The sequence below is a fragment of the Aquarana catesbeiana genome, linkage group LG08 (assembly GCF_042186555.1).
Source record: "Aquarana catesbeiana isolate 2022-GZ linkage group LG08, ASM4218655v1, whole genome shotgun sequence".
Lineage (NCBI taxonomy): Eukaryota > Metazoa > Chordata > Amphibia > Anura > Ranidae > Aquarana > Aquarana catesbeiana.
The window spans coordinates 295800507-295826292 of record NC_133331.1 but is presented as its reverse complement, the minus strand read 5'-3'; the positions used below and the strand labels follow the sequence as shown (position 1 = coordinate 295826292).

Sequence of the window (25786 nt, the reverse complement as noted above, 5' to 3'; positions counted from 1 at the left end):
ATACACTTATGAGCATAGAAGACTTCGAAGAACGTGAGTTAATGAAGCCAACAATATTATACCAACCATTGATTTAGAAGGGACAATTGTACATTTGGTCATTAGATGGCGCTAAGTATGGGGATTAGGGCCATCTACTGGCCAAATGTGGTATTTTCATTTTAAATCAATGGAAAACATATGAAAAGCTCAGCAAATAGCCAAATAACATTCATTTTTTACCCCGATACACAGAGAAGGAATGTACATGCACTTTACCCGGGCAAATTACTGTGCAAATTATTCCTGAAAAGACCCCTAAGTGTCAGGAGATTTTTATTTAACCATCTCCCGCCCAGCCATTATACATATAAAGTTGGATGGGAGCTTTGTCTATTTAGGGGAACGTACCCGTACATCCTCCCACTGTACCCCTCGAGGGTGTGTAGAGGTGCGACCTGTGATCGTTGTGTCTCTTGGACTTCGTCAATCACAGATCGGGGTACAGGTGAAGTGGTGAGCACCAGCAGCGAAGAACATCCTGGTGAAGTGGTGAGCACCAGCAATGCAGTACATCCTGGTGAAGTGGTGAGCACCAGCAGCGCAGTACATCCTGGTGAAGTGGCGAGCACCAGCAGCGCAGAACATCCTGGTGAAGTGGTGAGCACCAGCAGTGCAGTACATCCTGGTTAAGTGGTGAGCACCAGCAGAGCAGTACATCCTGGTGAAGTGGTGAGCACCAGCAGCGCAGTACATCCTGGTGAAGTGGTGAGCACTAGCAGCGCAGTACATCCTGGTGAAGTGGCGAGCACCAGCAGCGCAGTACATCCTGGTGAAGTGGTGAGCACCGGCAGCGCATTACATCCTGGTGAAGTGATGAGCACCAGCAGCGCAGTACATCCTGGTGAAGTGATGAGCACCAGCAGCGCAGTACATCCTGGTGAAGTGGCGAGCACCAGCAGAGCAGTACATCCTGGTGAAGTGATGAGCACCAGCAGCGCAGTACATCCTGGTGAAGTGGCGAGCACCAGCAGAGCAGTACATCCTGGTGAAGTGGTGAGCACCGGCAGAGCAGTACATCCTGGTGAAGTGGTGAGCACCGGCAGTTCACAGCTTTCGAGAGCCGATCACGAGTTCATGCTAATTTATTTGAAGGAACAAGCACAAAAAATTTTCTCGGAAGATAACAGAACAAGTAACTTTCATTTGATCAGTACAGTATTCGTCTGTAGACCAAGACTTGGACGCATGGAAATTTAGGATTACTATAGTCAATACTTACACAAATTTTCTTAACTCTGGTAACCTATTCACTTTTGCTATGAGACTAGCATGCAAAAAAAAAAACAAAAACAACGTGTGAGATGCTTTCTGTGGGCTCTATTCACAGAAGCAGATCGCACGCGGTATTTAGGTGTTTTCCCAAATACGACATGCGACATCCTGAAAATGTCAATTCACTATTGCTTTATACGGTATTTACCACAAAAAGCAAAAACGCTCGGTAAATACCGCAAAAACAGGAGTGAAAGTCAATTCACAAGAGGAAAGAAAAATGCATGCGGCAAATAAGTAATGATCTCGGCATGCGATATTGAAGGAATCAGTAGCTGCTGGCATCCTTAACAACCAGAAAACAACAGTCGTTAAGGAACGGGCGGCCGCTGCGTCCTTTAAAACCAATGAGTCATCGGCTGTCAGAGGAATTCCCCCGCTGACTGTAAAGAAAAAGATTTGCTGGCGATGAAAAAAATAAAAATGGCATGGGGTCCACTCAGTCCATACCAGGCCCTTTAGGTCTGGTATGAATTTTGAGGAGAACCCTCACGCCAAAATGTAAAAACAAATGGCGTGCCCCCCCCTTCCCCAAATCCATAACAGACCCTTATCTGAGCATGCAGCTAGGCAGGACAGGAAAGGGGGGGATGAGGGAGCGCCCCTCCTGTACCATACCAGGCCACATGCCCTCAACACAGGGGGGGTGCTTTGGGACAGGTTGGGCTCTGCACCCTCAAAGCACCTTTTCCCCATGTTGATGGGGACAAGGGCCTCTTCCCCACAACCTGGCCAGTGGTTGTGGGGGTGTATGGGTGGGGGGCTTATCGGAATCTGGATCCCAGCCCCCCCTATATGAATGAGCATGGGGTACATGGTACACCTTCTCTTTCACCAAAAAAAACACAGGAGGCAGTTTTTGAGTCCTTTATTAAAAAAACAAAAAAAATTAAGGAAAAGTCCCCGGATGTAGATCGATCGTCAATCACGATGACAACCCCATACTCGGATACCGTAAGATATCACTTTGTGAATGGAGCCCTATGACCCTAGCCCAGAAGGAAGCCTTTCTTGTCATGGTCTCAACCTGAAGAAGTGTATCCGAGTTGCCGGACATTCAGCTTTTCTTATTCTTCTTAAGGACTTTTTGATTGCTTTACATCCCACTCCAAAGATCGTGTCCTACAACCCACTTTCTGAGTCACAGCTTTATTCAGGGTGTCAGTTACATTGTCTAAATGTAATATAGCATTGATCAGTGCCTGCCACTTAACAACATTGAGGGCCAGCTGTTGGCCCCTGCAATATTTCAAGGATGCTTGGCAACCCTTACTTGGGTCACAACAATGGCATCAGTTACATGGTTCCTTTTATTAAGCCTCCCGTGGCTCTCTGTGTTATCAACACTTCAGTATCCTTCCTTCAAACCATTGCCCAAGGTCCCTTCTATGACCCCAGAACAGAAGGCAGCCTTCCTTGTTACTATTGTCTCAGATTAAACAGTTGGTGGCCAATCACCTTTTCTTACTCTTCTCAAGGACATGGTTGATTTACAGCCCATCCTCCCTTCCATAGACCACCTTTCACCTTCCTGATGATACCATGTTACCTCCATTTGTCTTCCTCCCACTGTAATGAAGTTGCTAGAAAAAAAGTAAGCTCCCCTACAATGGTCACCAGATTTCCATGAGGACACACATTGGATTATTATTTTAAAATGCTATAATAGAGAGGTGATGTGTGAAGAAAAGAATTCTGGCAGTCGGACGACAAATGTGACATTCTAATTCTAGTTCTAAACATTCCCTGAATGATAACACAGCGAGGACCTTCTCCCTCTGAATAACAGATGTTACCTATTCTGACCATCGTACTTTGTGGTTAGAACTCACTCTAAAATTAAATTGCCAATTAATAATGTCCATATAAATTTATTTACATATATGCCCCTCTTGGTGGGAGTGGAGATGACCCCATCTATAAGGATATACAGTACATACACACACAGCATAAAACCTTGTTCACACTACAAGATGTTTCTCGGGGGCTGCAGTTCCTCTGAGCTCCACAAGGTGGTGATCTTCTCACTTCTACCCAGACAGGAAGTCTCTATGGAAGACAGGAAGTGATGTCAGGAACAGACAGGAAGTGATGTCAGGTACAGACAGGAAGTTCCGGGTGAGAGGTGAGTTGGGAGGAAGTAGAGAGGAGACATTGTTGGAAGAGGTAATAAGATCTTATTTTCTATTTACACCCAGTAACCCCCCGTCATGTCCGTCCTCTTCCTCCATAGTCACTGTGACGTCTTTTATCTCCAGCAGATGATGATATACACATATATAGTGTGGAAACCTAGATTAACCCCTTCAGGGCCAGAATACTCCCCACTTACAGGGCCGGAACATTCTCTTCATTTTGGAGATAAATTCTAGTAATATGTTCCTCTAAACAAAACAAACATCACTGACAATAAATAGACAAGACAATGACCATCCTGACCATACATGGCCTACAAAGGGCAATTATTACACTACACAGGCAGCCAATGGGCAATCATTACACTATGCAGCCAACACAATGATGGAGTGCCGGGGTCAGGAGTATGGAGCATAGAGCCCCTTACATTGCTGGTCAGGAGGACGAGAACATTCCCCAGCCTGCCATGAAGAATATGTTCCATCATTGGTGCCAGAGGGAGGAAAATACTGAGGGTTCTGAGGGAAGTAGTGGAGCTGAGTAACATCTTAGGGCAGGGATCCTCAAACTACGGCCCTCCAGCTGCTGCAGAACTACACATCCCATGAGGCATTGTAAAACTCTGACATTCACAGACATGACTAGGCATGATGGGAATTGTAGTTCCTGAACACCTGGAGGGCCGCAGTTTGAAGACCCCTGTCTTAGGGGGTACTGTGGCTAGAGGTGTTCGGGGCCCCTGAGGGGGTAGTGGAGTTGAATGGCTCTGGGCCCTTCATAGGGTTGGCAGGCATCAGGGCTCTGAGGGAAGAGGAGGCTGTAGGGTCAGGGGGACTCTAAGTAGGGAATGGGCCTCTTGGTCTATGATGGTCCTACCACCTACACTTACTTTTCAGACCTCCTTACAGAACTCCTGCCAGGAAATGGAGGCGACCTTCACCTTCTTACCATCTCACTGGTCAAATGAAAAATTTTCATGATAGCAATCGGAATGAAGAAGGGCAGTCCTTAAAGCAGAGTTACACCCAAAAGTGGAACTTCCACTCATCTGTCTCCTCTCCCCCTCCGGTGCCACAATTGGCACCTTTCAGGGGGGGGGGGGACATGATACCTGTCTTGGAGTCCGGGCCACGGCCCATGACATCACCACGGGGCTCCCTCCTCCTTTACCTGTCACCGGGCCAGTAGGAGAGAGGAGCGGGGCCTTGCGCATGTGCAGTGTTGTGGAAATTGTATGAAGATGTATTTAATATGTATTGTCATAGTGTTAGTTCTCCCGCAGCCCGCTCTAAAGTGCTGACTGGGGCAGACTGATGCTGGTTGAGATCTGTTTGGTAGTGAAAAGCTCCTTGGAGATGTAGAGAAGTGTTTGCAGAGTGGGGATATGTCCGCCAGCTAAGGGCCCCTGTGCGATGCACAGAACGATCGTCTTTCTATCGGTTTAGCGGATGTAGGCTCGTGTCACCCCTGTGTGCCTGATCAACACATTTGGGGGGGGGGGTGCCGTGGCGTGCACCTGCAGATAATCTCCCATCCACACTGGACGGTAGTATAATCCGGGTATGCTTTGTTCTCTGAACAACGCAGAATAAGGATTCACGCCAATCGGTAAAAACGGGAGTTTTTGGGTGCGTTATGGTCGGACAGCGTTCATGAATTCAAGCCATGCGGCTTCCTTTGTCTAGCTATTTTAGCTTACAGAGACAAGGGGCGGGAAATCGTACACGCTGCCCCCCCGCCCAGACACGCCCATAAGACTCCCCTAGTCATTGTTCATTGGTTGTCGTATAACCCCTCCTGTTTGAGGGAATGCCTGTGCTTGATTGGTCGATTGTGAAACCATGAGGCTATATGAATAAAATGTGCTCAGAGGTTCAGGTCAGTGGGTTTGAGCGATGGAGTTAAGAACATCAGAACGGTGACTGTCTGTTTATTGGGGAAAGGAGACTGGAGTTTGCATCTCGATCTGTCCAGGGAGTGACGTGGAAGGGAGGGGCGGAGCGCGCATTGCGTCTTGCGCTCCCTGTTGCCGTTCTCTTAGTCTGTGAGCGACGTGTATGAAATGGGCGGCTTGTTTGTTGTGCTCCCGCCCCCCCCCCCATCCCCGTCTCCATACGAACGCCCCATTAGAGGGCGGGCTTCTTCCCAGGACGCAGCAGCGTTAGCTGCCATTGAACGAGATGGATTTGCCTACAGCCATATCACCCTGAAAGCGCCTGATCTTGTCTGATCTCGGAGGCTAAGCAGGATGGGGCCTGGTTTTTTTTTTTTTTTTTTGACCCGGAAATGGGGGCGGGCTGTCTTTCAGGACACAGCAGTGTTCACTGCTATTGGAAGATAAGGATTTGACCTGGAAATGCTTTAGCGCATAGCATGGGAGGAATGGTGGCTGCCTATCAGTAAGTTATCAGTGTATTCAGCTTGCTTGTGCCCTATTAGATTTGTAGCCACTCCTGATTCTCTACTACTTAGTAGTTAAGTCCATTCACCTGTGTATTATTGGAGAGTGGGCGGGGTTTCCAGTATCATCATGAATTGTATGTGGAACCAGGATTAGATATAAGAGCTGACGCACGGGCCCCCAATCAGATTCGCTAAGGACGTCCACACGGACGATACGCGTGCGAGGGGCTCTGTGATGTCAGTACAGCCACCCATCTGGTTCATTTTATGCTGTATACTCCTGCACTGGGAAACAGTGCTTGCTTTGTGAGTAATATTTTTCTTATTTAATACATTTTATACCTTTTCGTATGGAGAGCACTATGTCCTGTTATTTTTGTTTTTAACATGATATATATCAACCGATGAGACTGAATTTGGGATACTGCCTGTGGACCCCTATCTCCATAATCTACCCTGTGGAAGGGAATGCATGAGTGACCTTGCTGCTAACCCAGAAGGTCCACTTAATAAGGTGAGCAGCCTAGACCCTTGGTGGAGGTTCACATTGGTGGTGATATAACGAATACAATCTTATCCCATTACTGCACCCTTTCCTTGCCAACTGAGGGATCCCCCTTTTGCAAGTGGGCAGCTTTTGATCTCCTCGGACTAAGATATACTTTTTGGGACTTTGCCTCATGCGTTTTATTTATGTACGTTTAATATGTACATTTTATGTGTATACATCTGACCTGTATTGAGCGCTGCACTGCTATATTTTTTTGTATGTCTTTTTAGGTTTTGTATATTGACCTACAGCGTCCAGCTGCTGAGTTTTAGTAATTAGGTTTTGAGCTGTCTGTTTCTTCTGTTTAAGTATACTGAGAAGCTGAAAGGGTGCTTAATAGCGCAAAATAGTATAGTGGTTTATTATCCTGATTAGCCGGCTACTGCGGCCTAAATTCAGCAAGTTAGGATGCACAAAAACTCTGGATGGCCGCACTCTATAAAATTTAAATTTGGAATTTTTGTGCTTTCTAGTCTTCAGATAACGAGCTCATCATTGCACCTGCCGTTACGAGGATAGCGTGAGAGACCATATAGCAGACCCACTTAGAGCTGAGTCTATTTGTGTAGGAAGTTCCCCTTTCTGGACATCATGATGACCCTCCATTGACCTCACAGCACTGCCTCAGAGCAAACAGATCATATTTATCATTCCTACTGTGGCCAAAATTCAGCAAGTTAGGATGCACAAAAACTCTGGATGGCCGTACTCTATAAAATTTCATTGACTTCCTTGTCTGCAGATCTAATACTAATCGAATCCAGTTCAGAAACCAAACAAACCCAACAGCATGAGTTCGGGCGAACATTGGCTGTTCGCCCGTTCGGTGATCACCCGAATTATTGGGGCGTTTTAACGTTTGTTCGGCCCACCAAATGACCACAATGCACTGTGCTGCCACACAGTGCATTGGAATCCCTGATTGGCTGAAGCAATGAAAGCTTTGCCCAATCAGGGCACTGAGCACTGTCAGAGCCATGATTGGACACTGTCATAATGACTCTATCCAATCATGGCCCGTTGCTTAGTCCCGCCCCACACTATAAAAGTATTCTTTCAATAGTGGCCATTTGTAGTGTGATATCAGCGTGGAGAGAGATAGAACAGGGCTCTGTTCAGTGCTACTAGACAGTTATGCCCCGTACACACGGTTGGATTTTCCGATGGAAAATGTCCGATCGGAGTGCGTTGTCGGAAATTCCGACCGTGTGTGGGCTCCATCGGACATTTTCCATCGGATTTTCCGACACACAAAGTTGGAGAGCAGGAGATAAAATTTTCCGACAACAAAATCTGTTGTCGGAAATTCCGATCGTGTGTACACAAATCCGACGGACATAGTGCCACGCATGCTCAGAATAAATAAAGAGATGAAAGCTATTGGCCACTGCCCCGTTTATAGTCCCGACGTATGTGTTTTACATCACCGCGTTTAGAACGATCGGATTTTCCGACAACTTTGTGCGACCGTGTGTAGACAAAACAAGTTTGAGCCAACATCCGTCGGAAAAAATCCTAGGATTTTGTTGTCGGAATGTCCGAACAAAGTCCGACCGTGTGTACGCCCTATGAGTGTGCTATTCTGATTCTATTGTCAGTGCAGAATATCAGTTTAATGTGAATCTAATGATAGTTCAGTCAGTGTGAGTGTATTTTTACATTAGTATCAGTTTATTTTGTCAGGGCAGGTTTACTGCAGTATATTTCAGTGTGTTATGTGCCATTTAACGCCGTATATTTCAGTGCGTTACGTGCCATTTAATCTAGTATATTTCAGTGCATTACTGCAAGTTTAACGTTGTATATTTCTGTGGGTTACTGCAAGTTTAACGCTGTATATTTCAGTGTGTTACTGCAAGTTTAAGGCCGTAAATTTAGGAGCGTTATGCAGGTTTAACACCATATATTTCAGTGCGTTACTGCAAATTTAACGTTGTTTATTTCTGTATGTTACGTGCCATTTAACGCAGTATATTTCTGTATGTTATGTGCCATTTAACGCAGTATATTTCAGTATGTTACTGCAAGTTTAAAGCTGTATATTTCAGTGCATTATGTGCCGTTTAACGCAGTATATTTCATTGTGCAGTATATTTCATTGCGTTTCAGTGAGTTATTACAAGTTTAACACCGTATATTTCAGTGCGTTACTAGCCATTTAATGCAGTTTATTTAATTGGGTTACTGCAAGTTTAACACTGTATATTTCAGTGCGCTGCGTGCCGTTTAACGCAGTATATTTCAGTGTGTTACTGCAAGTTTACCGCCGTATATTTCAGTGCATTAGTGCACGTTTAACACGGTATATTTCTGTGTGTTACTGCACATTTGACGCAGTATATTGCAGTGCCTTACTGTAGTTTTACTGCAGTATATTATAGTGTGGAGTGTGTCTGTGTAGTGAGTACTCAGGTTAAAGTGCACCAAACACCACTTTCCATTGATTAAAGTGCATCCACGTACACATTTCCACATCTTTATTACATTTTGTAAATAAGCGCCCCCCCCCTCCATCATGTCTGGGAGGACAACAAGGAGAGGCAGACGTTCCCATGACACTGTGAGGGGGCCAGCAGTGTGGGTGTCCACAGGCAAACATGGACGTGGTCAGTCCTCAGGCAAGGCATCATTTCCTCTCTCATGCTGTGAAGTATCCAGCCACAGCATGCAGAGGAGGTGGTGGACTGGCTTACTAAATCATCATCCTCATCCTCCGTCACACAAGCAAAGACTAGTGCGCAGTCCACTGCAGCTGCCAGAGTGACTTATTCTGCCTCCTTGTCCACAGCTATTCCTGACATAGCCCCAGCATCAGGCATAGAGGAATCAGCTGAGTTATTTGAACACTGCGTCAGGCACTTGCTCCTTGACGATGCATAGCCACTACTTGATTCAGATGTTGATTCTGAGGTTGAGGAAGGTAAGAACATAAGCCTACAGAGAGGGGAGAACAACGGTACACAAATTGGCAGTCATGTACCCCCAGCCGCAGCTTATTGCCAAGTTGTCTCCAGTGATAATGAAGATGGAGAAGATGATGATGAGGTCACTGACGTGACTTGGGTGCTGAATAGAGCAGAGGAGGAAAGTGGGGTTGAGGCACAACCCCAACGAGATAGCCATCATGGAAGAGTAGAGAGCAGCCACCCTATTCCATCACATTGTGGAGCTGTTATCTCCTGGCCCACTTCCCACAACTCAGCTGTCTGGGCCTTTCTTAGCACATGTGCAGTCGATCGCACTGTTGCAGTTTGCAAAGTTTGTCTCAAGCATGGCAAGAACACCAGCTATTTGGGTATCATATGCTTGACAAGGCATTTAACTTCCACTAAGCCCATTGGCAAGAGTACCTGAAAGACATACAAAAGAGGAGCAATTCTGTTCCACCTCCTTACTCACCTCAGTCTTCCCCCACTATACCTTATGGCCTCTCAGCAGCAATCTCTCTGACCCATCTGCTGCAGCAAAAAAGAAAAAATACAGTCACTGCCACCCAATTGCCCAATGTCTAAATGCAAGCTTGTCAAAGCTGCTGGCTCTACAACTTCTGCCTTTGGATTATACCACCTTCCACGAATTTGCAGAATGTGCTGTAACACAGGTTCCCAGGTACTATTTATTTTCACGTAAGGCCATTCCAGCTCTGTACCATCACCTGAAAGGCAATGTTGTGGCATCATTTGGCAAGGCAGTCAGCCGCAAAGTCCACGTTACTGCTGACACGTGGTCCAGCAAGCATGGTCAGGGATGGTATATTTTGTTTACAGCACACTGGCTAACTCTGCTTGCAACTCGGAAGGATCCAGGACAGGGCTCATTGCTGCAGCTTGTTTTTTGCTGCCACGTCTCCATACAGCTAGTGGTGATGATGCAGGATTTGTCAGCTCTACCTCCTCCTCAATGCTCTCCTCTGCTGAATTGTCCTATGAACTACAAGTACCCCCTAAGCGTCCAAGGGACTTTTCAATGAGTCAGGCTAAAACGTGCCATGCAGTGCTTCAGCTGGTGTGTCTAGGGGATGGGAACCACACCTAAGCAGAGATTCTAGCAGCTCTGCAGGGGCAGGCCCAGAGGTGGTTCATGCCACATCAGCGGGAGCCAGGAATGGTGGTGTGCAATAATGGCACAAACCTTCTGTCTGCCCTTAGACAAGGAAAGTTGACACGTGTCCTCAATTTGGTGGTGGAGCATTTTTTAAACAGGTACCCAGGGTAGGAAGATCTGCTAAAGCAGACCAGAAGAGTCTGTAGCCATTTCAGGCGGTCATACACAGCCAGTGCTCGGTTGGCTGAAATTCAGCGGGAATTCCACCTGCCTGTAAACCGCCTGATTTGTGACATGCCCACCAAGTGGAATTCAACTTTGGCATTGCTGCAGCGGATGCACATGCAGCAGAGGGCCGTCAACGAGTACCTGTGTGATTATGGCACAACGACAGGGCGGCTCAACTTTTTTTTCCCCACGCCAATGGCTGCTCATAAAAGATGCATGCACTGCACTGTCACTATTTGAGGAGGCCACAAGGATGGGGAGGACATGTGACAATGCATGCATCAGTGACACAATCCCTGTTGTGTTCCTGCTGGAGCAGACTCTGCATGGTATTATGGACAGGACACTTGAGGCAGAGCAGCGGGAGGAAGAGGGGGACTTTCTTTCCTCTCAAGGCCCACTTTATGCAGCAGACACCATTGTTCCTACGCCACAGAACACACAAGAGGAGAGGGAGGAGAATTCTGGCAGTTTTGGAGGCATTGAAGAGGAGGAAGACATACGCCAAACAGTAAGAGATGGTTTTCCATCCGCAGAACCCTTGGGAGTAGTACGTGATTGGGAAGAGGCAGTTCCAGATACTGTAATCCTCAGTGACCCTGAGGAGTCTGCTTCTCATGCCTCCACAAATTTGCGGTGCATGGGCACCCTTATACTTCAAAGCCTGCAAATAAACCCAAGAATATGTGGCATAAAACAGAAGGATCACTATTGGTTTGCAACCTTCCTTGACCACCATTACAAGGGGAAAATCTCAGAACTCAGGCTAGTGCAGAAGATGAAATCTCTTGAGGACACCTTAAAGAAGAGTTTATCTAACGCTTTTCCCAACTCTGGTAGGTTACAGTGTCATGGAAAACGTAGTTTTGGGGCTTCTGTTGGTCAAGAGAGGAGCGGTGGAGAAGGCATTCGCCTAAGTGATGCATTTTACAATTTCTTTAGTCCTCGCGGCTCAGGGCTGTCAGCTTCCACATCCCATCTGCAGCGTCTGCATCACACGGTGGAGGATTATCTAGGGGCAAAAACAGAGATGGAGAGTTTTCCAGTCAACGATCCACTGGCTTATGAGATCAGGAGAATAGACCACTGTCCAGAACTTGCCCAGTATGCAATTGAGCTGCTTGGCTGCCCTGCATTCAGCATGCTTTCCAAACGGGCATTCAGTGCTGCTGAAGGTTTTGTTACTGATAATAGAATGCGTCTGTCCACAGACTCCGTGGACCATCTGACATTTATCAAAATGAATCAGTCCTGGATTACCAGCAGCTATGAAGCACCTGATGCCAATATCGCTGATTAGGTGTTTTTGTGATGTGGAATCTCTGGAGGACTTCTAGGCTGCCTAGCACTGTGGGTGTTGATTTCATCTGGAAGAATGTTTTTGGGCACAATTAACTCCCAAAGACCAATTTTTCCGCACCTGTTTGACAGCTGCATGTCATTTAGATTTTTGACAGCAAGGCCAATTCTTGCTTTCATCAAGAGTACTTCTATAGGGTTACAGTAAGAAGGCGCCACCGAAACCCAAAGACCAATGTTTCCGCACCTGTTACTTCTATCCAAAGTCTGTGGAAGAAACAGCAGAATTTATCCAAAAAATCTCTAATCTTGTTTCCAGTGTACTACATTGTGGCCTCATCATACAGACTGGCTCCCCAAGCCATTGCTTACAAAATAAAAAGCTTGCAGGGAAAATGTCATTTCTTTGGCTTTACAAATGCAATTATTACTGTAGCTGGTTCTATAAACAGTACAGATACACCACTTTACAGGTAGACTAAGGGGACCCCCAGGCACTATATTAAAAGGATTTTTTATTTTTTATGCTTTAAGCATCAGTAGATCACTGCTCATTAAAAAATTACGTTTCTTACAAACATTTTTATCATTGATAAATGTCCCCTGGGGCAGTACCCAGACCCACATAACCATTGTATGCCCAATTACTTGCATATAAGCCTTCAAAATGGGCACTTTTGATTCGTCCAGTTTGAGTGCCATACGTAGACTTCAATGGGGTTTGTTTTTCGGTTCCAAACTTTTGCAATGTTCGAAAGTTCTGGTGTGAACCCAACAGGGGGTCGTTCCGTCTATCCCTAGTCCAGGGTCCTCTAATATGTAACAAACACTAATCCAGGCTCAACAAACCCCAGGTGCCAGGCCGCCATTGTGACAAAAAATTGCGTCCTGGCACCTGGGCTGCCACCAGCATACTCCACACACCCCAGGTGTGCCCTCCGTAATGGATCCCGATTGCCCATCTGCAGGCTTGGGACTGGCATAGCAGGTGCTGCCGGGTATAGGGGAGGGAGGAGAGCGGATGTGTGTCCCTTCTTGTTGCTGACCTGGAAGTGACGTGTATGACATGACTTCCAGGTCCTCAGTGGCAGTTTCCCCGACTATCGAAGCCGGGAAAGAATGTAACGCAGTGCGAAGTGCATCGCATTACATTCAGTGGAGCTCAGGGTGGACATTGGGGGTCTTTTAGACCCTGGATGTCTCATTAAAGAGAACCTATCACCAAAAAAATAGGGGGCTTTTTTATGTTATGGGGAAAAAAGTTACATGAAATAAAAAAATACAAATACACACACACCTGAAAAGTCGATTGCGATACACATGTTACATATCGCCACACATGCCGGAATGAAAGTGATAATTCTACACCAGACCCCCGCTGTAACACTAAACTGATGACATATAGGGGGCTTTTAAAGCATATATAAATACTGTACATAACCGGTGCAAACAGTCCAAATCAAAAATGTGTTACCATGGGATTAGTAGTTCTTCAAAATCCAGCAACCCCCACATCCTATTATTGTGTGACCAATACCATCCAAATAATTTTTACTTTCATTTCCCAAAGGAGAGGAGACCTGTATAGATCAAATGACGGCACCAATGAGGATGGAGGAGGACCGGAGTCACATGACTGAGAAGATACTAAACCTCACCCTGGAGATCATCTACCTGCTGACCGGAGAGGTGAGGAGGATTCTGGGAGGTCACATGACATCACTCTTATCTCTATTAATAAAACACAGACCTGACCGGAGAGGTGAGGAGGATTCTGGGAGGTCACATGACATCACTCTTGTCTAGTCTGGTCAGTAGACCACGTTCTTATTGTAGACATTTAGATGATGTCAGATGATTGATATCGGTTTATCTTTCTCCTGATCTGTAGGATTATGTTGTAGTGAAGAAGTCTAGTGGGGAGCCAATCTCAGGAGGATGGAGCAGGACCCAGAGCCCCACCATGGTGCCTCCCCCTCCTTCTCCCATACCTGAGAGGAACAAAGAGCAGAAGATCCTGGAACTGACCACCATGATGGTCCATCTGCTGACAGGAGAGGTGAGGAGGATTCTGGGACATTATCCAGTAACAGACAAGGGATGTGTCTGGATGGTGACTGTATCATTGTGTGTGTCAGGTTCCTATAAGGTGTCAGGATGTCACTGTCTATTTCTCCATGGAGGAGTGGGAGTATTTAGAAGGACACAAGGATCTCTACAAGGACGTCATGATGGACAATCAGCCGCCCCTCACATCACCGGGTAAGAGGAGACTTTATTGTAAAGGAGAGAGCAGTACGGAGGGTCCACCTAGATCCCCCATCATCTGATAAACACATAGAAACAATGTATTCAGTCAGTGTGTGTGTTTCCTACAGATGGATCCAGTAATGGGAACCCACCAGAGAGATGTCCCCATCCTCTGTATTCCCGGTATTCCACACAGGAAGGTCACACCATCCCTCACTGTTACAAGGTTGGTGGGACGGAGATTATAAAACAGACTCATGGAGACGATGTGTGGATTTCTTATGTGATGTCACAATTATAAAGCTTATATTTAACAGATGATATTTTCTCTCATTCTCTTGATTTAGAGTGGAGATCCAATCGATATAAAAGTTGAGGTTAAATCAGAAGAAGAAGAGAAGTATGTGAGGGATCAGCAGTCTATGGAGGAGGATGGAATAACGGGGACATTTATAGAGGAGGACACTCCTACAGAGATCAGCACAGGTGGGTCATTAACACTAAATACATTCCTCCACCCATAATCTTCTTTCTCTGTGCTGGCAGTAAAATGTTTAGCATAGGCGTTGCTCAGCCTAGGCACCTGGGGGATGTGTTTTGGATTTTGGCAAGAGGGGGACCTACTCAATATTAGGTGGGTGGTTATGATTTTATAGCCGATCGGTAATTTGTATGGAACATACTGCTGACCCCTGCACTATATACTCTATGTTGTACACTACATAGTCCTGACACTCGTCCTATAATCCCCTCATCACTGTCACTCCTATAAAAGACAGTTCTCGTTGTTTCCTCACTCTCTGACTAAGGTCCATGAATAAAGAAATGAACTGGTAGGAGATCAGAGGACCCATTTACTAGTTACCTTGAGGGGGGAATTGTAAGATCCTCAGAGACAAAGCTGCCTGATGTGGGCGGAGTCCTGGTTTAGGGGAACCAATCTGCTCATGTCTAATAATAATCTTTGTATTTCTATTTTAGTAGATGGACGGGAGATGAGGAAAACCTCCGAGGATTGTCTCACTTTGTCTCCAGACTGTAAAGTAGAAGATGAGGACATTACACAGTATAGTCCAGGAGAAAACCCGACTACCTCAAATGTCCATCCGGCACCACACAGTGTAGATGGACCATCGTATTCCTCTTATCCTGAGGAACCTCAGACTGTGAGGGACGGTGCCGGACCATCGTATTTCTCTTATCCTGAGGAACCTCAGACTGTGCGGGACGGTGCCGGACCATCGTATTCCTCTTATCCTGAGGAACCTCAGACTGTGAGGGACGGTGCCGGACCATCGTATTTCTCTTATCCTGAGGAACCTCAGACTGTGCGGGACGGTGCCGGACCATCGTATTCCTCTTATCCTGAGGAACCTCAGACTGTGAGGGACGGTGCCGGACCATCGTATTCCTCTTATCCTGAGGAACCTCAGACTGTGCGGGACGGTACCGGACCATCGTATTCCTCTTATCCTGAGGAACCTCAGACTGTGAGGGACGGTGCCGTCCTTCCAACACACAAGAGGTTTTCATGTCCTGCGTGTGGGAAGTGTTTTTCAAACAAGGCCAATCTTTACACACATCAGAGATTGCACACAGGGGAGAAGCCATTTTCCTGTTCTGAGTGCGGGAAATGTTTTTCAGACAGGTCCAATTTTTACAAACATCAGAAATCTCACTCGGGGGAGAAGCTGTTTTCCTGTCCTGAGTGCGGGAAATGTTTTTCACACAAGTCCACCCTTTACAAACATCAGAGGTTTCACACGGGGGAGAAGCCATTTTCTTGTTCTGAGTGTGGGAAATGTTTTTCATATATATCTAATTTTTACCAACATCAGAGATCTCACACGGGGGAGAACGCATTTTCCTGCCCTGAGTGCGGCAAATGTTTTTCACACAAGTCCATCCTTTACAAACATCAGAGGTCTCACACGGGGGAGAAGCCATTTTCCTGTCCTGAGTGTGGAAAATGTTTTTCACTGAAATCCAATCTTTACAAACATCAGAGATCTCACACGGGGGAGAAGCCGTATTCCTGTCCTGAGTGCGGGAAATGTTTTTCAAACAAGTTCCATTTTTCCACACATCAGAGATCTCACACGGGGGAGAAGCCGTATTCCTGTTCAGAGTGTGGGAAATGTTTTTCACAGTTGTTTGCCCTTTACAAACACCAGAGATCCCACACGGGGGAGAAGCCGTTTATCTGTCCTGAGTGTGGAAAATGTTTTTCACTGAAGTCCAATCTTTACAGACATCAGAAGTCTCACACGGGGGAGAAGCCGTATTCCTGTCCAGAGTGCAGGAAATGCTTTTCACAGAAGTCCAATCTTTACAAACATCAGAGATCCCACACGGGGGAGAAGCCGTATTCCTGTCCTGAGTGCGGGAAATGTTTTTCAAACAAGTCCCATTTTTCCACACATCAGAGATCTCACACGGGGGAGAAGCCGTATTCCTGTCCTGAGTGCGGGAAAGGTTTTGCAGATAATTCCAATCTTTCCAGACATCAGAGATCTCACACAAAGAGAAAGTCACTTTCCTGTCCTGAGTGAGGGAATTGTTCCTCCCTGAAGTCCTGTCTTCCTGTACATCAGGGGTCCCACACAACCCTCGAGATGTATTAGTGAGTGCGGGAAATGTCTTGTATATGAATGTTGCTGGACATGTGGGGAAGAAGCACACCCTGATATACACCTCAGATACACTCCATGGCTGATCTTCATCATGTAAGAAACAGTTGATAAGGAGATCAGAGATCACCAAAGACATGGATGAAGTGTTGTACCGTGTTGGCCATTGATAGCAGGAGAAAAATAAAAATGGAGTCATTACCTCTCATTGGCTGAGTACATTTTGTGGTGGAAGATTTCACAAACACATACAGGTCTATTTTTTAAAACTCCTTGAAGAAATATGATGCACATTCACCCAACTGTGAAAGTGAGTATAGCCTCAGTTTACACATTGGTAAATACCAAATATAAATGCCATCATCCGGATTATAGAATTGGAGGGATATAGGGGTGGGGGCGCCTCCACCCCTATATCCCTCCAATTCACCCAACTGTGATGAATTGTGTCCAAATTTTATTTCTTATGATGATTTCCTATGATCATTGGCTCCATCTTGTGGCCATAATGCCGTGTTGCACTAGTTTTACTGATGAAGGTATTTCAGGAAAAAATACTGCATTATAAACACTAGATGGAGCTGAGGCTCATAGGAAATCACTGTGTTCATTATAAAATGGACTGAATTTTTTACGGCTGGGCAAATGTTTGTCACAATCCTCAACTAATATTCTATAAAATAGACCCCTTAGTTTCCTCCATCAGACGTGATTTCATACAAATAACTGAGATCATACACTTATGAGTACAGAAGACATTGAAGAACGTGAGTTAATGAAGCCAACAATATTATACCAACCATTGATATAGAAAGGACAATTCTACATTTGGTCATTAGATGGCGCTAAGTATGGGGATTAGGGCCATCTAGTGGCCAAATGTGGTATTTTCATTTTAAATCAATGGAAAACATATGAAAAGCTCAGCAAATAGCCAAATAACATTCATTTTTTTACCCCGATACACAGAGAAGGAATGTACATGCACTTTACCCAGGCAAATTACTGTGCAAATGTTTCCTGAAAAGACCCCTAAGTGTCAGGAGATGTTTATTTAACCACCTCCCACCCAACCATTATACATATAAAGTTGGTTGGGAGCTTTGTCTATTTAGGGGAACGTACCCGTACATCCTCCCACTGTACCCCTCGGGGGTGTGTAGGAGTGAGAAATGTGATAGTTGTGTCACTTGGACTCCGCCAATCACAGATCGGGGTACAGGGCCCCATCAACATCTTTTACCAGTGTCACTGACATACCAGTACCTGATCACCATCACACCAGTGCAGCCAGTAATATCTGTACCAGTGTCACTGACATACCAGGACCTGATCACCGTCACACCAGTACCATGTGACCAGTGCAGCCAGTAATATCTGTACCAGTGTCAAACCAATACAGAGTCACCAGAGCCAGCAGAAAAATGAACGCCATGTCTGAACAAAGGTACAGAAGTGGAGGGGGCCTTTTAGATTCTGATCATGACAGATGAGAGTAGCTGGGAGGAGCTCTCACTGTCAGATTGGGATTCTGAATATGAACCCATGGAGAGCCGCGGTTCAGTAACCGATTCAGAAGATGAAAGAATCCCAACAAAGAGAATGAGGAGAAACAGCAGCGCAGTACATCTTGGTGAAGTGGTGAGCACCAGCAGCGCAGTACAACCTGGTGAAGTGGTGAGCACCAGCAACGCAGTACATCCTGGTGAAGTGATGAGCTCCAGCAGCGCAGTACATCCTGGTGAAGTGATGAGCTCCAGCAGTGCAGTACATCCTGGTGAAGTCGTGAGCACCAGTAGCGCAGAACATCCTGGTGAAGTGGTGAGCACCAGCAGCGCAGAACATCCTGGTGAAGTGGTGAGCACCAGCAGCGCAGAACATCCTGGTGAAGTGGTGAGCACCAGCAACGTAGTACATCCTGGTGAAGTGGTGAGCACCAGCAACGCAGTACATCCTGGTGAAGTGGTGAGCACCAGCAGAGCAGTACATCCTGGTGAAGTGGTGAGCACCAGCAGCGCAGTACATCCTGGTAAAGTAGTGAGCACCAGCAGCGCAGTACATCCTGGTGAAGTGGTGAGCACCAGCAGAGCAGTACATCCTGGTGAAGTGGTGAGCACCAGCAGCGCAGTACATCCTGGTAAAGTAGTGAGCACCAGCAGCACAGTACATCCTGGTGAAGTGGCGAGCACCAGCAGCGCAGTACATTCTGGTGAAGTGGCGAGCACCAGCAGAGCAGTACATCCTTGAGAAGTGGCGAGCATCAGCAGAGCAGTACATCCTGGTGAAGTGGTGAGCACCAGCAGCACAGTACATCCTGGTAAAGTGGCGAGCACCAGCAGCGCAGTACATCCTGGTGAAGTGGTGAGCACCAGCAGCGCAGTACATCCTGGTGAAGTGGCGAGCACCAGCAACGCAGTACATCCTGGTGAAGGGGTGAGCACCAGCAGCGCAGTACATCCTGGTGAAGTGGTGAGCACCAGCAGCGCAGTACATCCTGGTGAAGTGGCGAGCACCAGCAACGCAGTACATCCTGGTGAAGGGGTGAGCACCAGCAGCGCAGTACATCCTGGTGAAGTGGCGAGCACCAGCAACGCAGTACATCCTGGTGAAGGGGTGAGCACCAGCAGCGCAGTACATCCTGGTGAAGTGGCGAGCACCAGCAGCACAGTACATCCTGGTGAAGGGGTGAGCACCAGCAGCGCAGTACATCCTGGTGAAGTGGCGAGCACCAGCAACACAGTACATCCTGGTGAAGTGGCAAGCACCAGCAGCGCAGTACATCCTGGTGAAGTGGCAAGCACCAGCAGCGCAGTACATCCTGGTGAAGTGGCGAGCAGCAGCAGAGCATTAAATCCTGGTGAAGTGGCGAGCACCAGCAGCGCAGTACATCCTGGTGAAGTGGTGAGTACCAGCAGCACAGCACATCCTGGTGAAGTGGCGAGCACCAGCAACGCAGTACATCCTGGTGAAGTGGTGAGCACCAGCAGCGCAGTACATCCTGGTGAAGTGGTGAGCACCAGCAGCACAGCACATCCTGGTGAAGTGGCGAGCACCAGCAGTGCAGTACATCCTGGTGAAGTAGTGAGCACCAGCAACGCAGTACATCCTGGTGAAGTGGTGAGCACCAGCAGAGCAGTACATCCTGGTGAAGTGGCGAGCACCAGCAGTGCAGTACATCCTGGTGAAGTGGTGAGCACCAGCAACGCAGTACATCCTGGTGAAGTGGTGAGCACCGGCAGTTCACAGCTTTCGAGAGCCGATCACGAGTTCATGCTAATTTATTTGAAGGGACAAGCACAAAAAATTTTCTCGGAAGATAACAGAACAAGTGACTTTCGTTTGATCAGTACAGTATTCGTCTGTAGACCAAGACGTGGATGCACGGAAATGAAGGATTACTATAGTCAATACTTACAAGAATTTTCGTAACTCTGGTAACCTATTCACTTTTGCTATGAGACTAGCATGCAAAAAAAAAACAAAAACAATGTGTGAGATGCTTTCTGTGGGCTCCATTCACAGAAGCAGATCTCACGCGGTATTTAGGTGTTTTCCCAAATACGACATGCGACATCCTGAAAATGTCAATTCACTATTGCTTTATGCGGTATTTACCACAAAAAGCAAAAACGCTCGGTAAATACCGCAAAAACAGGAGTGAAAATCAGTTCACAAGAGGAAAAAAAAATGCATGCAGCAAATAATTAATGATCTCGGCATGTGATATTGAAGGAATCAGTAGCTGCTGGCATCCTTAACAACCAGAAAACAATAGTTGTTAAGGAACGGGCGGCCGCTGCGTCCTTTAAAACCAATGAGTCATCGGCTGTCAGAGGAATTCCCACGCTGACTGTAAAGAAAAAGATTTGCTGGCGATGAAAAAAATAAAAATGGCATGGGGCCCACTCAATTCATACCAGGCCCTTTGGGTCTGGTATGAATTTTGAGGAGAACCCTCACGCCAAAATGTAAAAACAAATGGCGTGCCCCCCCCTTCCCCAAATTCATACCAGACCCTTATCTGAGCATGCAGCCAGGCAGGACAGGAAAGGGGGAAGATGAGCGAGCGCCCCTTCCCCTCCTGTACCATACCAGGCCACATGCCCTCAACATAGGGGGGATGCTTTGGGGCAGGTTGGGCTCTGCCCCCCCAAAACACCTTTTCTCGTGTTGATGGGGACAAGGGCCTCTTCCCCACAACCTGGCCAGTGGTTGTGGGTGTGTATGGGTGGGGGGCTTATCGGAATCTGGATCCCAGCCCCCCCCTATATGAATGAGCATGGGGTACATGGTACACCTTCTCTTTCACCAAAAAAACACAGGAGGCAGTTTTTGACTCCTTTATTAAAAAACAAAAACAATTAAAGAAAAGTCCCCGGATGTAGATCCATTGTCAATCACGATGACAACCCCATACTCGGATACCGTAAGATATGACTTTGTGAATGGAGCCCTATGACCCTAGCCCAGAAGGAAGCCTTTCTTGTCATGGTCTCAACCTGTAGACGTGTATCCGAGTTGCCACTTGCCAGACATTCAGCTTTTCTTATTCTTCTTAAGGACTTTTTGATTGCTTTACACCCCACTCCAAAGATCGTGTCCTACAACCCACTTTCTGAGTCACAGCTTTATTCAGGGTGTCAGTTACATTGTCCGAATGTAATGTGGCATTGATCAGTGTCTGCCACTTAACAACACTGAGGGCCAGCTGTTGGCCCCTGCAATATTTCAAGGATGCTTGGCAACCCTTACTTGGGTCACAACAATGGCATCAGTTACATGGTTCCTTTTATTAAGCCTCCCGTGGCTCTATGTGTTATCAACACTTCAGTATCCTTCCTTCAAACCATTGCCCAAGGTCCCTTCTATGACTCCAGCACAGAAGGCAGCCTTCCTTGTTACTATTATCTCAGATTAGACAGTTGGTGGCCAATCACCATTTCTTACTCTTCTCAAGAACATGGTTGATTTACAGCCCATCCTCTCTTCCATAGACTATGTCCACCTTTCACCTTTCTGAGGATACCATGTTACCTCCATTTGTCTTCTTCCCACTGTAATGAAGTTGCTAGTAAAAAAGTAAGCTCCCTACAACGGACACCGGATTTCCATGAGGACACACATTGGATTATTATTTTAAAATGCTATAATAGAGAGGTGATGTGTGAAGAAAAGAATTCTGGCAGTTGGGCGACAAATGTGATATTCGTTGAGTTCTAAACATTCCCTGAATGATAGCACAGCGAGCACCTTCTCCCGCTGAATAACAGATGTTACCTATTCTGACCATCGTACTTTGTGGTTAGAACTCACTCTAAAATGTAATTGCCAATTAAAAATGTCCATATAAATGTATTTACACATATGCCCCCCTTGGTGGGAGAGGAGATGACACCATCTATAAGGATATACAGTACATACAAACACAGCACAAAACCTTGTTCACACTACGAGACGTTTCTCGGGGGCTGCAGTTCCTCTGAGCTCCACAAGGTGGTGATCTTCTCACTTCTACCATAGAGACAGGAAGTCTCTATGGAAGACAAAAAGTAATCTCAGGTACAGACAGGAAGTTCTGGGTGAGAGGTGAGTCGGGAGGAAGTAGAGAGAAGACATTGTTGGAAGAGGTAATAAGATCTTATTTTCTATTTACACCCAGTAACCCCCCCGTCATGTCCGTCCTCTTCCTCCATAGTCACTGTGACGTCTTTTATCTCCAGCAGATGATGATACACATATATATAGTGTGGAAACCTAGATTAACCCCTTCAGGGGCAGAACATTCCCCCACTTACGGGCCTGGAACATTCTCTTCATTTTGGAGATAAATTCTAGTAATATGTTCCTCTAAACAAACCACACTGACAATAAATAGACTAGACAATGACCATCCTGACCATACATGGTCTACAAAGGGCAATTATTACACTACACAGGCAGTCAATGGGCAATCATTACACTATGCAGCCATCACAATGATGGAGTGCCGGGGTCAGGAGTATGGAGCATAGAGCCCCTTACATTGCTGGTCAGGAGGAAGAAAACATTCCCCAGCCTGCCATGAAGAATATGTTCCATCATTGGTGCCAGAGAGAGGAAAATACTGAGGGTTCTGAGGGAAGTAGAGGAGCTGAGGGACATCTCAGGGGGTACTGAGGCTAGAGGTCTTTGGGGCCCCTGAGGGGGTAGTGGAGTTGAATGGCTCTGGGCCCTTCATAGGGTTGACAGGCATCAGGGCTCTGAGGGAAGAGGAGGCTGTAGGGTCAGGGGGACTCTAAGTAGGGAATGGGGCTCTTGGTCTATGATGGTCCTCCCACCTGCACTTACTTTTCAGACCTCCTTACAGAATTCCTGCCAGGAAATGGAGGCGACCTTCACCTTCTTACCATCTCACTGGTCAAATTAACATTTTTCATGATACCAATCGGAATGAAGAAGGGCAGTCCTTAAAGCCGAGTGTGACGAGAGGGCCCATGGAACCCAGAATCCCTTGGAAAGTATGGGATGCCCTTGTTTCAGCTCCCCATACACCTCTTATGTCTAAGTCACCCTGTGCTATCCTGGCACAGGGTGAGTGAGAAAATATATCTTGGACTACTTAAAAGGGGACAGTAATATTTATCCACAACATCTCCCAGGATATATGTAAAGACTTTGTTTGATTCTGAACTCCACATGTTAGTTGAGAGAGCTGATCACATTGGCCTCTAGAACTGGGTAGGAGTCGGACAGTCTACTCCTACTATAGTTTGTTGCCTACTAGGCTGGGGGGGGGGGGGAGGTCACTGTTTGTATTGGTAATTGTAATTAGCTCCTGCTATTGTGTTTATACTACTGTGTAGACCTCCTTACAGAACTCCTGCCAGGAAATGGAGGCGACCTTCACCTTACCATCTCACTGGTCAACTTAACATTTTTCATGATACCAATCGGAATGAAGAAGGGCAGTCCTTAAAGCTGAGTTACACCCAAAAGTGGAACTTCCGCTCATATGTCTCCTCTCCCCCTCCGGTGCCACAATTGGCACCTTTCGGGGGGGGGGGGGGGGAGGTGGGACAGGATACCTGTCTTTTTTAGTTACATAGTAGGTGAGGTTGAAAAAAGACACAAGTCTATCAAGTCCAACCTATGTGTGTGATTATGTGTCAGTATTACATTATATATCCCTGTATGTTGTGGTCATTCAGGTGATTATCTAATAGTTTCTTGAAGCTATCGATGCTCCCCGCTGAGACCACCGCCTGTGGAAGGGAATTCCACATCCTTGCCGCTCTTACAGTAAAGAACCCTCTACGTAGTTTAAGGTTAAACCTCTTTTCTTCTAATTGTAATGAGTGGCCACGAGTCTTATTAAACTCTCTTTGCGAAAAAGTTTTATCCCTATTGTGGGGTCACCAGTACAGTATTTGTAAATTGAAATCATATCCCCTCTCAAGCGTCTCTTCTCCAGAGAGAATAAGTTCAGTGCTCGCAACCTTTCCTCATAACTAAGATCCTCCAGACCCTTTATTAGCTTTGTTGCCCTTCTTTGTACTCGCTCCATTTCCAGTAAGTCCCTCCTGAGGACTGGTGCCCAGAACTGGACAGCATACTCCAGGTGCAGCCGGACCAGAGTCTTGTAGAGCGGGAGAATTATCGTTTTATCTCTGGAGTTGATCCCCTTTTAATGCCAATATCCTGTTTGCTTTATTAGCAGCAGCTTGGTGTTGCATGGCATTGCTGAGCCTATCATCTACTAGGACCCCCAGGTCCTTTTCCATCCTAGATTCCCCCAGAGGTTCTCCCCCCAGTCTATAGATTGCATTCATATTTTTGCCACCCAAATGTATTATTTTACATTTTTCTACATTGAACCTCATTTGCCATGTAGTCGCCCACCCCATTAATTTGTTCAGGTCTTTTTGCAAGATTTCCACATCCTGCGGAGAAGTTATTGCCCTGCTTAGCTTAGTATCGTCTGCAAATACAGAGATTGAACTGTTTATCCCATCCTCCAGGTCATTTATAAACAAATTAAATAGGATTGGTCCCAGCACAGAACCCTGGGGAACCCCACTACCCACCCCTGACCATTCTGAGTACTCCCCATTTATCACCACCCTCTGAACTCGCCCTTGTAGCCAGTTTTCAATCCATGTACTCACCCTATGGTCCATGCCAACGCACCTTATTTTGTACAGTAAACGTTTATGGGGAACTGTGTCAAATGCTTTTGCAAAATCCAGATACACCACGTCTACGGGCCTTCCTTTATCTAGATGGCAACTCACCTCCTCATAGAAGGTTAATAGATTGGTTTGGCAAGAACAATTCTTCATTAATCCATGCTGATTACTGCTAATGATATCATTCTTATTACTAAAATCTTGTATATAGTCCCTTATCATCCCCTCCAAGAGTTTACATACTATTGATGTTAGGCTAACTGGTCTGTAATTCCCAGGGATGTTTTTTGGGCCCTTTTTAAATATTGGTGCTACATTGGCTTTTCTCCAATCAGCTGGTACCATTCCAGTCAATAGACTGTCTGTAAAAATTAGGAACAACGGTCTGGCAATCACCTGACTGAGTTCCCTAAGTACCCTCGGATGCAAGCCATCTGGTCCCGGTGATTTATTAACCACTTCAATACCAGGCACTTAGACACCTTCCCGCCCAGACCAATTTTCAGCTTTCAGCGCTGTCACAATTTGAATGACAATTGCGCGGTCATGCTACACTGTACCCAAACAAATTTTTTATAATTTTGTTCCCACAAATAGAGCTTTCTTTTGGTGGTATTTGATCACCTCTGCGGTTTTTATTTTTTGCGCAACAAATAAAAAAAGACCGAAAATTTTGAAAAAAAAAAGTTTTTCTTTGTTTCTGTTAAACCTTTTTGTAAATAAGTACGTTTTCTTCTTCAATGACGGGCACTGATATGGCTGCACTG

The 25786-nt window shown here is 46.2% G+C and overlaps 2 protein-coding genes across 2 annotated transcripts in view; both read left to right on the top strand.

Annotated features, from left to right (window-relative positions):
• LOC141106826 (uncharacterized) overlaps window positions 1–25786 on the top strand; it is a 559651-nt gene that overhangs the window by 368564 nt on the left and 165301 nt on the right. The window lies entirely within an intron of this gene.
• Window positions 15210–25786, top strand: part of LOC141104975 (uncharacterized) — a 31464-nt gene continuing 20887 nt past the window's right edge. Inside the window, exon 1 of the mRNA XM_073594785.1 lies at window positions 15210–16754. Coding sequence (XP_073450886.1) covers window positions 15220–16754 — 1535 coding nt within the window. The 5' untranslated portion in view covers window positions 15210–15219. The remainder of the gene's footprint in view (window positions 16755–25786) is intronic.